Genomic DNA, 15,624 nt, shown 5'->3' with positions numbered 1-15,624 from the left:
CTTCTGCCCACAGACTGGGAATAAATGATCATCAGGCAAAGACTAAGTATTCACTCTGCACTGGGAATCTAAGGAAACCAAACTGAGGGAGGCACAGTCCCTGCCCTCAAGACACTCCAAATATAATCTCCCGAACCAACACTTCAGTAAATGGACAAGAGAAAGGACCAGGGATGCCTCAGGCCTGGAACCTCAGTGGCAGTGCGTTACCTGACATTCTCTGATACCTTGATAAAAATTCTACATATGTAATCACTTCTTTGCTAGGGAAAAAAATGAAGTGTTGGTCTCAGTATTTCAATTCTAAGAGGCCTCTCCAAGCCCAGACCCCCTGCCATGCAAAGCTGCTTGAGGAATGCTATCATTAAGAAGGAAAACTGAAGCTAGCTAGAACGCTCACATGCAAGTGACAAACACTTGATCTGGCTCAAGAGGTTGGGTGCACTGTCTCCGGGACCCAGTGGGGCTACTCAAAGCATGGTTTCACTCAGAGGTTCCCTTCTATTAGGATACCAGCTGGTTTCACCAAGATACTCAGCTCCACAATCCTTGGTGGGGCAGCTTTAAACTGGCTTCCTTCCTGGGACAAATGTTGTCCCAGCAGTTCTAGGACACAGCCTTTCCAAGCAAAAGGCAGGTGTGAGTCACATGTTTAGAGCCAAACAGTATGGCCAGGGAGATAGCTCGCTCTGACTGACCTAGCCTAAAACACATGTTCTGCAGTGAGAGCACATCTGATGCCCATGTAGAAAGTGGGGGCTGCTGGGAAGGAGGAAAATGCAGGTGGAGGCTTCAAGTCTTCCACCTCGGGAATATCAGCTCTCCCTGAGTATGACTCACAGTTTGCAGAAGGGACCTCGAGCTGCAGGCAGAGTTCATAATCTGCCCTTTGCTCTGCCCTCTGCCTCTTCCATCTACTAGCACCATCTTTAGAGGGAGAATTCAACTCTTCTGAGAAATGCATTTGTACGTATAGAGGTGGGTACGCTCCATATGCTTCCAAAGAGAGACCATTAATTAGCACCCCTTCTCCTGCCCATGTTCACTGTCACTTGCCTCTCCGATGTCCCTCCCTGCTGGCTTGGCTTTTCCAGGTCCCAAACCTCTCCATGCGCAGGACAGGAAGTCGCCCAGCTCTGCAGGAAGCCTTCTTCTTCACAGTTCCAGCTGCAGGCTTCCTGATCTGCTCCTTTCCTACAGGCACAGGCCTTCTTCCTGAACCAGGTGAAATCAGCCTCCTGCGGTCCCTCTGTCATCTTCATTTGCAGCTTGATCACACATTTGTGTTCTCTGTCACTTTGGTGGCATCTTATTTAGGAGGGAGGAGACGGACTCATGTGGTCAGTGGACCATCTTAGGCTGGAAGTCACTGACCCACATATTCTCATGAAAATCAAATCTCCTGCCGTGCCTGTTGGGCTTAAATAAGTTCATGCCAAGGATTGAGTCGCATGGTATGTCAGCAGCCCCTGCTGACAAAACACCACACAAGGGGTGTTTTGAGAGATTCCTGGCTAGAGAGAGTAGAAGGGACAGGGACAGACACACAGACCTGGTTTGTAGCGATCTTCAATACCATTATGCAGAAGTGGGCTCACGTGCAGCGCTTGCTCGCTGCTTGTGGTGTGAGGTGGATCACTCTCCCCTTTACAAGCCTATTTCCGCTCTGTGCTCCTGAGGTCTTTTATAATCGGTATTAGTCAAGGTCTTTGTGTTGCATGCCGCAGAATCTCACACCAGTTAAGCAAAAGTTAGGCTGAAGCAGCAGGTACTTACAAAGACATCCCTGTAGCAGGGACTTTGGGAACCTGGAGAATGTAGGCCCCCAGAAAGAATTCATATTCACCAGGAAAACGAATACCCAGGGCTGGCCAAACACATCTACGGGCCACCTCCAGTGTATTGGCCTCCTGCCTACAACCTCTGTCAGTAGAGAAGAGCCTGAGTTCTGTGCCTGGCACCTAGGCCCAGACAGTGCCAAGATACTCAAACTTCAGGCCAGAAGCCCGATTCTGGGTGACGGGGAAAGACCAGGGAGCAAGGCCTAAGGTGATATTGACTGTTCTGATTCCTCAAGTCTGCAGCCCCCAGCACTGGGCCCAGAAAGAGAACACCGAAGTCAGCATCTGGTACCGCGCCTCCTTCCACCCACAGGGGTGACCGGTGCTAGTCTGATGGGAGCCACCCCACGCCCCTTGACAGAGGGCTGAGCAAGCCATGTGGCATGTGTCGAGTCACGTTTTGCTTCCGGGAGAGGAGCTAATGGAACGGAATGCCACACTTGAAACTGCGCTCATGAAGTGGGCAGAGGAGGGAGGATCAGTGTGTGCTGGGGGGGGATTCCCTCCCCTACTCCCAACCCCAATCCCCGCCCCATCTCCCCCTGCTCCCCCACCCAGCAGAGCGAAGGCAATATACTTCTAAGCCCGACTCCCCACCGCCTGCTATCGGATTAGACTAAAGAAATACAGAGCAGACAAAAGACACTGCACAATAAAATTTTATGTGAAATTCTGCAAATGCACAGGGAGGCCCTGGCGGGCCTGTTGGGGGCCCGCCCCTCAGCATTTGGTGTAGATGGCTGCACCGCCCCGCTCCTCGAACTCTTCCTTGCTGACCCAGAGCTGCTGGAAGGCCTCCAGTGAGGCCAGGATGGAGCCGCCGGTCCACACGGAGGTCTTCCTCTCGGGGCCAGCGGCCACTATGGGGCTGTCCTCGGGGCAGAGGAGGCTCAGCTCCCTCTGGAAGCGCTCGGGGAAGCCGTCCAGCGTGGTGCAGCCGCCGCACAGCAGCACGTTGGTGGCCATCTCCTCCTTGAAGCCCGCCTCCTCGCAGCGGTCCAGGCAGGCAGCCGTGAACGCAGGGAGGCCGAGCTGGGGGCAGCCCACCAGGGAGGGCTTAAAGAGCATCTCGGCGCAGCGAAAGCGCTCCTTGCTGATGGTGATGACCTTGCCGTCTGGAAGTTCGTAGTCCAAGCGCAGCTCCTCCAGGCCCAGCTGCTCCTCTTCCGGCAGGAGGGCCGCGTAGCAGCATTTCTTCTTGATGTGCTCTATGATGTGCAGGTGGTCATCCGTGAACCTGTGGCCGGCCTCGTTGAGCATCTGCATCAGATAGTTGGTGAGGTCGCTGCCCGCGTAGTCAGCGCGGCTGGCGAGGCCCGGGAGGATGTCGCCCTGGGAGATGGGCACCACGTGCGAGACGCTGTGCCCGCTCTCCACCACCAGCCCCGTGGTCCTGCCATAGGAGTAGATGGAGAGCAGGGCCTGGGACGTCACGTGCATGGCCGGGATGCTGAAGGTCTCGAACAGGAGCTCCGCGTACTTCTCCCTGCTGCTGCTGGAGCTGAGCGGGGAGTCGGAGACCAGCACGGGGTGCTCCTCGGGGCAGATCTTCATGGCCGTGTGGAAGATGTACTCCCAGATGCTCTGGACGCAGTCCCAATCCACCACGACGCCGTGCTTCAGAGGGTTGACCAGCTTCAGAGGCGCCTCTATGTTGAGCAGCTCATGGCCCACGTAGGTCTCCTTGCGGGTGTCGCCAGCATCGGCGGTCACCTCGGGACTGCGCTTGCCCACCGTGGAGGAGATGAAGTAAGTGGGCCGCGGCTCTCCCCCATACCCACACTTACAGTACTGGGAGCCCAGGTCAATGATGACCGCCTTGTTGTTGTGCCCCTTCCAGGGCTTCACCTGATGAGTGGTCGAAACTGTGTTCCTAATGCCAGCATTGGGCCCTGGCAGTGTCCCTACCTCGCCCGGGTCCCCCTGAGCTGTGCCCATGGGCGCGGGGCTAGGGTTACTCTTTGTCGCCATCTGCCTTCCTTTTCTACCTACTCACATCCACATCCTAGAGCTCCAGGGGGGGAAATGAGCTTCTCCCAACAGTGCCTTGGCAACCACCTAGGATTGTGATGTCACTGGGGCTGGTCCAATCGTTCAGGCAGCTCAGGGAGGGCTGGATCTTGTCACTGCCCCCCTCCTCCTTCTACTATAGTTTGTTCCAGGGTGGCCAGCAGTTTTAGAAATCCCACCGCAGTGGGGTCTCAGAGGTTTCTGCCCCCGCCCCTTACAGTTCCAAGCCTAAATCCTTGTTCCCTGGCAACACTTTCTCCCTTGCTGCTTGACAGTGATAAACATTTCAGCACTGTAGTAGGTGCTTCCATTAACTTCACTACCGTGAAAGCCCCTCATTGTAGTGACTGCCTTTTATGAAGCGCACTGGGCACTCCAAGGTGCTGCATTTGGATTCTGACACCCTGAGTGTGGCAGCTGTCAACACCAGTGTGTCCAGCTAGAGAAGAGACACAAGTGTCCAGGCAGCCTCAGAGACTCACGTGAGTGTCATTGTTGCGGGAAAAACTGAATCCACAGTAGCCAGGAGCTCAGGAGAAGAATGGAAATTTTATTAATGCTGGCCGACCCCAGAGTAAGAGTAACCTCCAAAGTCTGAGGTGGGGAATACAGATAGCTTGTCTTACTTATAGGGTGGTGAACAGAAGTTACAAGAACGAGATAAGCTTTTGCTGGAGGCCAGGATACAATCTGAATCTTGTGATGACCATAGTGATGAGTATAGTTGTGCAGGTAGCGAGTTGGTTTGAGCACATGCACAGAAGTTTCAGTTTGATGACAAATTACATAATTTAGCTGAGTTCAGTGGCAGAGAACAGAGTGACTGCAGCTTTAACAAAATGGCTGTAGTTGGGCTAGGATTTTTGCTTCATTACGAAGGTGTGTCACAGCACGCCCCAGGGGGGGCTGTAGGACAGCCTGGACACTCCTGCCTGGATGTCCTTGAAGGAGCTATGCACTATGAGCCATTCTGTTCTCATTAGTGGGACTCTGTAGCATCTGCCTATCCTAGGGCCTTAATGAAGGACAGGCAGGTATACTAAATGTATGTCCAGAAATAATTCCTCGTAAGATTGTCCAAGTGTCAGCCTTAGCATCGAAGTAAGCAGAGCTTGGCATCGTCTCTACAGCGACAATGGATCCTATGAAAATCTGTCGGGTGGTGTCAGTTGTCTGCTCAAAAGCCTGGGCTTTCTAATCTCACCCAGGTAGGCCCAAAGTCCTTGCACTGGCCCGCAAGGCCTGATGGGAACTGCTTGGCGCCCCCCTCCCTCCCATGGCATCTTCCAACTTTTTTCTGGCTCCTCCCACCTGCCATACTGGCTTTCTTGCCAGTTCTTTAACTCAGAGTCACTGTGCACTGCGAAGTGCCAGTCATTATTGTCATTTGGCATTTTGGGGTACAGTTTCTGTTGCAATGACTGCTGCTGTTGTACAAAAACAGCCATAGGTAACATGAAAGCAAAGGGGCGTGGCTGTGTTCCGCTGAGTTTACCTACAACCAAGAGCTGCAGGCTGGGTCTGGCTGCATTCAGATGGTCTCCGGCCTAGCTCATCAGCCACTCCGGGCTTTGTACTCGCTGCTCCCTCAGCAGCATGTGGCTGTCTCCTTCGCCTCTTCTAGGTTTTCACACGACTGCCGCTGTTCTCTCAGAGGGCCTTGGCAGGCCACACTAGCACTGCCACCCTGCCTATCCGCCTCCTCTATCTTTCTCACGCTAAAACTTTCCAGCATGTATTTCCTTTGTTTCACATACATTTATTGTCTGTCTTCCTCCTGTCCCACCAGCCAGAATATAAGCTTTACATGGGCAGATTTTTTTCCCATTGCTGTATTCCCATTGCTTTGCATGTCACAGGCCCTCAATATATACTGAATGGATATGTAGTTCTAATTCATAATTAGAATTCTAATGTATAATTTCTACTTATAAAATTTGGAGAAAAAAATAGAATTTGGAGAAAAGGGGAGTCATTTTAGAAACAGTACTCCCAAACACACACTATCCCAGGACAAAGGTTTCTGGCATCCAGGAAGCCCTGGTCACTGGATTATGTCATAATCAGTGATGTCACTGTTGGGGAATTCTCAAGTTGTCCTATGATTTAGGCCTTACAGGCCTTGAAGCCACTGGGGCTGAAGAACTTTCTGAGAGCATATGGCTCTTGACAGCATGTGGGCACCACAGGCAGCAAACACCAGGGATAGGCTCGCCAAGAAAGCAGATGAGCAGGCCTCCCCACAGACTCAGGCCTTCCAGACTGCCTCCATAAAGGACGGCCCTGCCAAGCTGGCCGTGCGGGTCGGCTGTAATGATGCAGAGCCAGAGGATCCTGTCAAGTCAGCAGAGCCCAGGCAGAGGTCCAAGCTAGAAGAAACCAAAGCAGTGGTTGTGGACCTTGGCACTGGTTACTGTAAATGTGGTTTTGCTGGCCTGCCAAGGCCCAGCCACAAGATCTCAACCACAGTGGGCAAGCCCTACATGGAGACCACCAAAACTGGGAATAATCGCAAGGAGACATTTGTGGGGCAGGAGCTCCTCAACCCACAGGTTCGTCTCAAGATAGTTAATCCTCTGCGACATGGGATCATCGTGGACTGGGATACGGTGCAGGATATCTGGGAGTATCTCTTCCGAAAAGAGATGAAGATCGCCCCCGAGGAGCACGCAGTCTTGGTTTCAGACCCACCCCTGAGCCCACACACCAACAGAGAGAAGTATGCCGAGATGCTGTTTGAGAGTTTCAGCACGCCTGCTATGCACATTGCCTACCAGTCCCGCCTGTCCATGTACTCCTATGGGAGGACCTCCGGCCTGGTAGTGGAGGTGGGCCATGGTGTGTCCTACGTGGTCCCCATCTACGAGGGTTACCCGCTGCCCAGCATCACCGGAAGGCTGGACTATGCGGGCTCGGACCTGACTGCCTACCTGATGAGCCTGTTGAACAATGGGGGACAACACTTCACTGAGGACCAGATGAGCATCGTGGAGGACATCAAGCAGAAATGCTGCTTTGTGGCCATGGATCCCAATGAGGAGAAGAAAGTCCCTCCCAGCGAGCATGACACCCAATACACTCTCCCTGACGGGAAGGAGATCTGCCTGGGCCAGGAGAGGTTCCTCTGCTCCGAGATGTTCTTTAAACCGTCTCTAATCAAGTCCATGCAGCTGGGCCTCCACACCCAGACAGTGTCCTGCCTCAACAAGTGTGACATCGCCCTCAAGCGAGACCTCATGGGAAACATCCTGCTCTGTGGGGGCAGCACCATGCTCACAGGTTTCCCCAACCGTCTGCAGAAGGAGCTGAGCAGCATGTGTCCCAATGACTCCCCACACATAAACGTGCTGCCTGAGAGAGACACCTCGGTGTGGACTGGCGGCTCTATTCTGGCCTCCCTGCAAGGTTTCCAGCCACTGTGGGTACACCGCTCTGAGTACGAGGAACACGGGCCCTTCTTCCTCTTCAGAAGGTGCTTCTGACTATGAGGCATGACTGCTGTGGTGGCCAGGGCACCAACTTTGTGAGCTGGGTGTATATCCTACACACAGGGAATTGAGCCAGCACATTTGTTCCGGTAGCATTAAACACCCTGCATATCCCCCTCCACTGTGTGTCTACTTACTGACTGAACAATAACCACTTTGCAGATGAAGTACCTGCCTTAGAAATTGTATATATATGCAAAAAAAAGGAAGGTTGTAGGGGAACAAAATACACAATCAGCTGGGCACGGTGGTGCACACATGTAATCCCAGCCCTTGGGAGGCTGAGGCAGGAGGATCGTTGCAAGTTGGAGACGAGCCTGGGCTACAAAGCAAGCTCAAGGCCAGCTTCAACCACAAAGTGACCCTGTCTCAAAAAGACAACAAACAAAACATACATTTTGTTAATTACTTCAACACCTTTCCTTGGGAAAAACTAGCTCTAAAATGATTGTCTTTTATGTATACTTCCCACTATAGGAGCTACTACATTATTTTTTTCCTGCTGATGGCTCCTTCCCTCCCACCCCATTTACTTGTTTGCCTTGTCTGGTGGGTTCATTCTTTTGGGGTTCACGGAGTTGTAGTATTTGTTATCTCTTTCTAGAGTGTCCTTCAGAACATTCTGGAGTGGGCATGAATTTCCTCAGGTGTTCTTTGTCATGGAAGTATCTTATTTCTCCATTAATTTTTAAAGTTTTGCAGGGTACACCAATCTGGACTGGAGATTTGGTTTCTTTTAGGGCTTGAAATACTCTACTCCAAGCTCTATTTGACTTGAGGGTTTCTGTTGAAAAGTCAGCTTTCTGTTGAAAAGGGTTTTCCTTTATTGGTGGTTTGGTTTCTTTTCTACGACAGCCTTTAATATTGTTTTTGTGTTGAATTTCTGGAATTTTGACTATTAGATGCCTTGGCGTACATCCTTTTAATCATGGCTAATTGGAGTTCTATATGCCTCACTTACTGTATGTCAAATTCTTTTTCCCTGCCAGAGGTTTTTGCCATGACATCTGTAAACAGTTTTTAAAAAATATCATCTGTGCTATCTCCTGCTTTTTTCATTGACTCTAATCAATCTTGTTATTCTTTGCATCATCTAGCAGCTGCTGGATTGATTTCTCATGGTACCTTGCTATTTTTTTTTTTTTTTTAATACCAGGAATTGAACTCAGGATCTTACACTTGCCAGGTAGGCAGGCACTGTGCCACTGAGCTGTATCTCCAGTCTTTACCTTGCTAAGCAGAAGCCTATCTTCTGAGATTCTGTCCTTACAATGGAATTTTTAGTCTCCTGGACACCTGCTTGAATCTGCTTTATGGATTCCATTTCACTCTTATGTTGGGCATTCATGGTTTCCATCATTTTCCTTTTTTTTTTTTTTTTTTTTAATTTATATCTACTCTAGGGTCACTAAGCATGTTTTTCATTGTGGTCACTATTCTTATCTGATAAATTATTTCTGATCTGATTTTTTTCTAGAGCCCCATTCATCTGCTTGTTGTTAGAGAGACTGGGTGTAAGGCTTTCAGATATTCCTACTTCATTAACCCCTGGGTTTGCCTTTGGTGTACTGGATATCTGGGGGTGCATCTTGCTTAAACGTCTTCTCATCTTTTTTTTATTTATTTCCTGGGTTGATACTTGTAAATTGCCTATGGTGAGTTGTTTCATTGCTAGTATTCAGAATGCTTAGGAAATGACTACTTCTCAGAGGTGTTTTCCAGGTGTACCTGGCTTTTTGGTTTTGAGTCAGCTGCAAGATCTCTTCAATTCAATGGGGATAAGAAATTGCCACCTATATGGCCCACCACCTGGGTCTTCAGCACTGGACCCACAGTGTTTTCTATGACCCTTAGGTATACCTTCCTGGTATACCAGGAAGATCAGATGCCAGTTAGAACAGTTATGTCACTTTGGCTAAAGTGGTATAATCAGTAATAACTATAGCATCAAACACAGCCTTGAGATGATAAACTAAGGTAACCATTCATTTGCCACCTTTAACTGTATGAACTAAATTTGTGGTTATACAACAAAAATCTACAACCAGAAAATTGTATGCAGTAAATAAGCTCCCAATATGCTAATTTTACCCTGGGGAGAGAAAATTTAAAATTGGGGAGAAAATAGAGAAATAGAAGAGGAAGAGGTTAGAGCAAGGTTGGAAGATAAAGGAGGATCATACAAACTTTGGGAAACTGGTGAAGAAGATTAAGAGGGAAACAGAAGGAAGAAATAAAAGAACAAAACAGAACCACAAAAAGAAACTAGAAACCAGGTTCACACTCTGATAAAAAAATCAAGTAATTAAAAAAGTTACAAATTAAAAGGAAGAGAGAGAAAAAAAAGTCTGCCATCACTGGCAGAAAACGTGGAGACAGAGTCCATATCCATGTTGATTTATCCCAGCAAGCCAGCATTAGCTTTATGGCAGGGTAGTGTATAATCTCAGTGAGTCTGTACCTTTATTTACCCTGAAGTTCAGGCTGGTTTCTGGCCATGAGGCTGGGACCAGACCTGTTCAGCTTGCCGAAGTCTGTGTACCTTCTGTGGGCTTGAACTGAGGTGGGAGCTGCTGAATGGAGCCAGCAGTTTTTCTGAGTTCTGAGCTCAGTTGGCCCCTCTCCAAGATGGCTCCCAGCCTATCATCCTCTCCAGTGGGATGGCCAGATCTGCTCCACTCATCAGCCAGTGCATTCCATGGGGTCCACACCTCTGCTGTACTGCTGCATCTTTTGGTGGAGGCCTCTGGGGTTGCCAGCAGTCACCGTGTGTGCAGGTTTGAACCTCTCCTCAGATGCAGTGAGTTGGAACTACTATATTGTTAAAGTCAATTTAGAAGAGGAGTGTGGTAAGATATAGAAACTATAAATGTTGGGACATGTAAGAAGCTCCCTTCTGTCAATACAAGTAGTTCCATATCCCACAAAGCACCAAGGCACATTTCATATATTACCTGCAACTCTGAAAGTTTACAAATCACTCGCAAAGATGTCTGACCCCTGCTTAAATTGTACCTTTAAAAAATTCTGATAGTCATTTATATCTCAATAATAGTCTTATAAGGTCATTGTGACCAGCCATTGAAGGCTAGCACTGAAGAAGGGCAACTCTTCTGAGAACAAGTGCTACCCAGACTTCCTGTTTTTAGTAACTGGGGTAAGATTTAGCTTCAGTTATCAGTACTGAGATCAAGGATGGAAGTCCTGGTCATTCTCTACTTCATGTAATTTCCATCTCCTTACAGACTAGATTCTCCATCAGCTTGCACAGTACATAGTTGGCATCTGGGTGGGACAGGATGGAGCTGTAGGTCCTGAGGCTGATGGTGTGAGTTTGTGGGAGGCCCTATGCTAGTCCAGCTAAGGAACCCTAAAGTGTATACAGAACCTAAGTAGTTAGGGAGGCCCTTCCAGGACCCAGCAGGTTCTGTAATATTCCTGGGTGAGGGGGTTATAAATTGGAGCTCATGAAATCAGAAATTCTTGAGAACATTTCCCAGTATATTCTCTGTTGTGTTTAAGATTCAGACTCTTAATATTACTAGGTAGCATACAACAATGGAAAGTACATGTGCTTTTGATTATGTGATTTGAAACTCTACTTTGCCATCCCCTAGCTATGTGACCTGAGTTTCTTTGCATACTTATGATACTGAATACGAATGCCTAACTCACACAGCCAATGTAAAGCCAGAAGTAAAGTGCCTCAATATTAGGATTTGACCTCAAGAAAGTGCTCACAGCAGCAAGCTAGTATCATGTACACTTCTACCTCTTATAGAAGCATCAAAGTCTCTTACTATGGTCCTTTAGCTATCTAGGCACACAGTTCGGCACTCAAAGGAGACCTGGCATCTTCACCATGTGAAGCCTTCCACAATCCCACTCATGCCCTCCAGATCTGCCTAGACAGCACTGATCAGCCTAACCTAGAGACTCTAGATCCAGGTCCAGTGCACAAGCACATCTGCTTGACACCAGCAAGTGCAGCAGGGAAGCAGACATGGAAAGTGACAGAGGAACATTTTAAGGTCCTTACTTCAGCAAGGATGACCAAACTTCACCCCAGAGTATCAAGCGATCATCCAGATTCTGTCCCAACCATTTTGTCAGTGCTCCATGAGCACGCACTGAGAGGCAAGCTGGGGTATGATTAGTTCTTAACCGGGCTGGGGATATAGCTCAGTGGCACAAGAGCCTGCCTGGCAAGTGCAAGGTCCTGAGTTGGATTCCCAGTACCAAAAAAGAAACTAGACTTTGACTGATTAGTTCTTAACCTTTAAACATCTTTAGCTGGGTGGTCAAAACCTTCTCAATGTTTTTATACATAAAATATTGAAATGTAAAGGATTTCATAAAATGTATAGGATTACAGAGGAAACCAATCATACAGTAATATTCTACTATCTTCAGAGCCTTTAGGAGTCTATGAATTCTAAGTCAAAGACCCTCCCACAAAAGGCTGTGGGTCTTGATGGAAGAGGGGTAGGTGGTTCTGAAGGGTAAGCATCTCAGGATATTCAAGGCCTAAATGTTTACTTAAAGAGAGCAATGTAAAGCTTACCAATTGCAGTCTTTCTCAAAGTGCTCCCCCCACCCCGGTTCCTCTCTTCTTCCTTCCCTTACTTCCTATCCATAGTGGGGATTGAACCCAGGGCTTTCACACTGGCTACATCCCCAATCCTTTTCATTATTTTTTATTTTTGAGAGCGTCTCAGTAAGTTACTATGCTGTGCTTGAATGTGATTCTCCTGCCTCTGCCTCCTGAGTTGCGGGGATCACAGGTATACATCATCACAGTAGGCTCAAAGAACTTCAATTCTCTCACTTGATTCTCACAATTCCCTGGTAGGGGGAAAAAAAAGTCCTCCTCACAAAAAAGATAAACAGTAAGAGTATTTTGAAATCATCTAAGCTTAGTAATTTATAACTGGGGGGCAAGCCTGACACACTGTCAAAGATATTTTTGGTTAATGGTGATGAGAATGTATACTACTGTTATCTAGAGGGCGGAGGTGACTCAGAGCAGGCATTCAGTGCTCATGTGACAACATATGAGGCTGGGCTTGTCTACAGCTCTTTGGATATTTACAGTTGTCCAGCTCCTAAGATCTCCATACTCATCCCAGGTACTAACAAACATGACAGAGAAGAATGCCCAAAGAGTCCTAAGGGCTTCTACAGGACACAGCTATGTATGGACTGGCACAGGTGAGGTAAGAAGATGCTGTCTGAACTTGCAGTCACCTGAAGTTTCTAAGAACAGTTGGCTTTATCTTTTTTAAAACAGCATCTTGAGTTATGCCTATGACAAATTACATGTTTGTACATGTCTGTATACATGTGTGGATGTGTATATAGAAGTAATTCTTATAAAGCTTTAATCATAAAACATAAAAAAAAAATTCCTGCCTCAGTTTTTAAAAACATGAATCTGAAGTTACTTTAATTAAAGAAAATAGTCCTCCAAAAGTTCCCTGCTGATATTTAGAGCATTTAGGCAAAACTACCTGACTCAACAAGCCAAAAACGAGCTTTTAGCTTGTTAACAGCATGAACTTGCTCTGAAATATAGTCCAAATTTTTGGTCAGAGTATATAATCTTTTTAAAAACTTGACACACTTTTTCCCCAAATTCAGCATTCATCACCCACAGGAGTTTCTCCTCTCCCAATATGTTCCATTTCTTCTCCCATGAATTCTTTTTTGTCTTTACCGTTAATTTGGAAGGTCTACCTGCTTCTCAAAATGAACAAAATTCAATCTTGCTCAGATGAGAGATTGTAGCTGACAGCAGTTTGCAGTCATCAAATCTTGCTACTACATTATTTTAAGTCAACAGAGTATCTGTGAAAATTCACACTATTTTCACATATTTAGTTCTATTTCCGGTCTACTGGCATAGGACCCTTTATTATGATTCAAAGCAGAAGAACTATAATATGTTAAATGCCATATAAGTTACCATGTTCACTTATCCATGTCAAATAGAAGTCAGGAAGTACTTCCAACATTTCACAGTTGGACATCTAATTACAGCAAATTCATTATGGGTATGAATTAAAAGATTTCCCCAAAGCACAATGTATTGTCTTTTTTTCTCTATTATTTATGAAATTTTTCAAATACACATAAAAGGTGAGTTAGATTCTATAGTCAACACCGTAGTATAATAAGAAAATTCTTCTGAAATTATAATTTTGAGTAGATTTATACTCTGGGGATCAAAAGCAGCACTTCCTGTTTACATACAGTAGTGAAGGTCTGGTTTTGTATTAAAAACAGGAGAGAAATTTCTAACTTTACCAAAGGATTTTTGTCAAAATAAACTGGGCTTTTTCTAGACTCAGGAAAAAAAAAAAACCTTCTCATCTTTCAAAACAACCCCCCCATCCCCCACCAAAAAAACCCCAAAACTGAAAGTTCTTTTAAGAAGCTGGATGAAAGAGAGGTCAATTAACTACTATAAAAAAAACAAGCAAACAAAAAACCGTATGAAATGGCCTAGACACGGACAAAAACATTCTGGTTAGGGAAACAGTATTTGGACAACAAAGAATAACTTCCAACTATGAACAGCATACAACATGCACTGCTCACCTGCACCAAATATGCCTGTAGTGTTTCAAAAGTTCTAACCTGTTCCAGCTCTAACACAGATAAGTTGTAGCAGAAAATACACAGGCAATAAGACAATCCCTGTAACACTGATGGCACTAATAGCCTACTGTTTATAATGCTCTCTGATCCAGTAACATGAAACAATTTAGAAACATTGTTTTACTTGTCTTCACATTTCCAAGATAGAAACCATGAAACATTATTCCCTCTTAACAGACAAGAACTAAGGCACAAATCAGTTAAGTGGCTTATCCACAGTCCTAATGCGAATCAGACCTGTAGCAGGGAATTAATTACAGTAATCACACTCTCAAACAGCATTAAATACAAGAACAATAATTCTTTAAAAATTATGATACAGTCATTGGCTAAAGCTTCAAGTTTTGCTAGTGATTGAGATGTACACCGAAGTACGAATAGAACTGCCTGGGGTCTGCTGAGGCCTGGTGCACACCGTGGCGGTAGGCAATGCTTATCATCACACTTCCCAGTTCTCAGCTGCCAGGCTTCCAGGAGCAAAGATGGAAGGACAACTAGGAACAAGAAGGAACAGGTCTTTGCTGGAGCCTTTCTACTGCACTGGTCACTCCAGCAGGCTCAGTTTCCACTGTGTTCTTCTGTCCACCTTTGGTGGTATGAAAAGCTCAGCATCTTTAAAAGAGAAGGAAAATTATGATTAGACACATGTATCTTGCTGGTGAGAGCTGGGGCAATAACTCTATGCCAAACGAAGTAGGTGACTAGGTTATACAGCTGTAAGATGACCATCACAGAATTACTGTGCTTGCTATCCTTATAACTCTTGAGTTAGAGCCTGGAGTCCCGACCCAGAAAGAAGAGACTGCACTGAACTCCAGCCATGCTCACTAAGTGACTCAAAGTAGAGGAATACTCTACATTTCAACTGGAAAGGAGCGGTAGTGGTTACATGCAGAATACAATTATAAAAATTCATCAAATTACATATCTAAAATCTGTGCATCTTATATGTCAAATTTATTTCACTTTTTTAAAGGGTAAAAGAACGTGACATTTGCACTGCAAGAGAATGGACAGAAAACATACTAGGGTAAAATTCTACAAACATGACGGTTAATAAAGATGCCTCTTTTAAAAAAAAGGTAAAAGTACAGGAGGAGTGTTGGAGAAAAATTCCGTCATTGTAATCTAAAACTTCTAGGCAGTCTTTCAGTTACAGTTGTGGAGTCCCTAACAAGGAATTGTATAAAGGAAGCAGAGATATGAAAAAGTACGTATAGATAAAGATTCTTTCTTGGTATAATAGCACAACATCCGTACATATATAGTATATGGATATTGAAAAATGATTCTTAAAGAGTATCTAGCATTATGAGCAAAAATCCTCAAGAAAGTTTTTTTAAATCATTATTTTCATATTATACATAAATACATGCACATATACACACATATACAGAACTGTCAAATTTTAATTTACTTTGACATACTTTACATCACATTTTCTGATTGTTACCAGTTTTATAGTTATGCATAAAATTAATTACTCTCTACCTCCATTATCTCCCTCCACAAAAAAACTATATAGACAAAAGCCCACCAGATATTTTGGTCATATAAGTACACTGACACTAAAAAAAGACTACATAAATAAATTCATTGTCAACAAGGGCCATAAAATTTCATAG

General features: G+C 45.9%; 3 protein-coding genes across 4 annotated transcripts in view; 1 reads left to right on the top strand and 2 right to left on the bottom strand.

Moving 5' to 3' along the window:
- Positions 1–2,482: 2,482 nt before the first annotated feature.
- Positions 2,483–3,896, bottom strand: Actl7b (actin-like 7B). The gene has a single exon (XM_005382761.2). It carries the CDS (start codon positions 3,810–3,812, stop codon positions 2,562–2,564), a length of 1,251 nt encoding a protein of 416 aa, XP_005382818.1. The 5' UTR covers positions 3,813–3,896; the 3' UTR covers positions 2,483–2,561.
- A 136-nt stretch (positions 3,897–4,032) lies between these two features.
- Actl7a (actin-like 7A) lies at positions 4,033–7,458 on the top strand. The gene is made up of 2 exons (XM_005382760.2): positions 4,033–4,333; positions 5,962–7,458. Exon 2 carries the CDS (start codon positions 6,011–6,013, stop codon positions 7,331–7,333), a length of 1,323 nt encoding a protein of 440 aa, XP_005382817.1. The 5' UTR covers positions 4,033–4,333; positions 5,962–6,010; the 3' UTR covers positions 7,334–7,458.
- Positions 7,459–12,756: 5,298 nt separating this feature from the next.
- The window catches only part of Ikbkap (inhibitor of kappa light polypeptide gene enhancer in B-cells, kinase complex-associated protein), a 62,485-nt gene continuing 59,617 nt past the window's right edge, over positions 12,757–15,624 (bottom strand). For both annotated transcript variants that reach the window (XM_005382757.2, XM_013513174.1), the window contains one exon: positions 12,757–14,611. In XM_005382757.2, coding sequence (XP_005382814.1) covers positions 14,544–14,611 — 68 coding nt within the window. In that variant the 3' untranslated portion in view covers positions 12,757–14,543. The remainder of the gene's footprint in view (positions 14,612–15,624) is intronic.

The sequence above is a fragment of the Chinchilla lanigera genome, unplaced genomic scaffold, assembly GCF_000276665.1.
Source record: "Chinchilla lanigera isolate Chin_1 unplaced genomic scaffold, ChiLan1.0 scaffold00018, whole genome shotgun sequence".
NCBI classification, from domain to species: domain Eukaryota; kingdom Metazoa; phylum Chordata; class Mammalia; order Rodentia; family Chinchillidae; genus Chinchilla; species Chinchilla lanigera.
Note: the sequence above shows the minus strand (reverse complement) of the source record. Positions and strands in the feature narration are given on the sequence as shown.

Coding starts and splice junctions, on each gene's coding strand:
- Actl7b (XM_005382761.2), bottom strand. CDS start 3,812: ATGGCGACAAAGAGTAACCCTAGCCCCGCGCCCATGGGCACAGCTCAG.
- Actl7a (XM_005382760.2), top strand. CDS start 6,011: ATGGCTCTTGACAGCATGTGGGCACCACAGGCAGCAAACACCAGGGAT.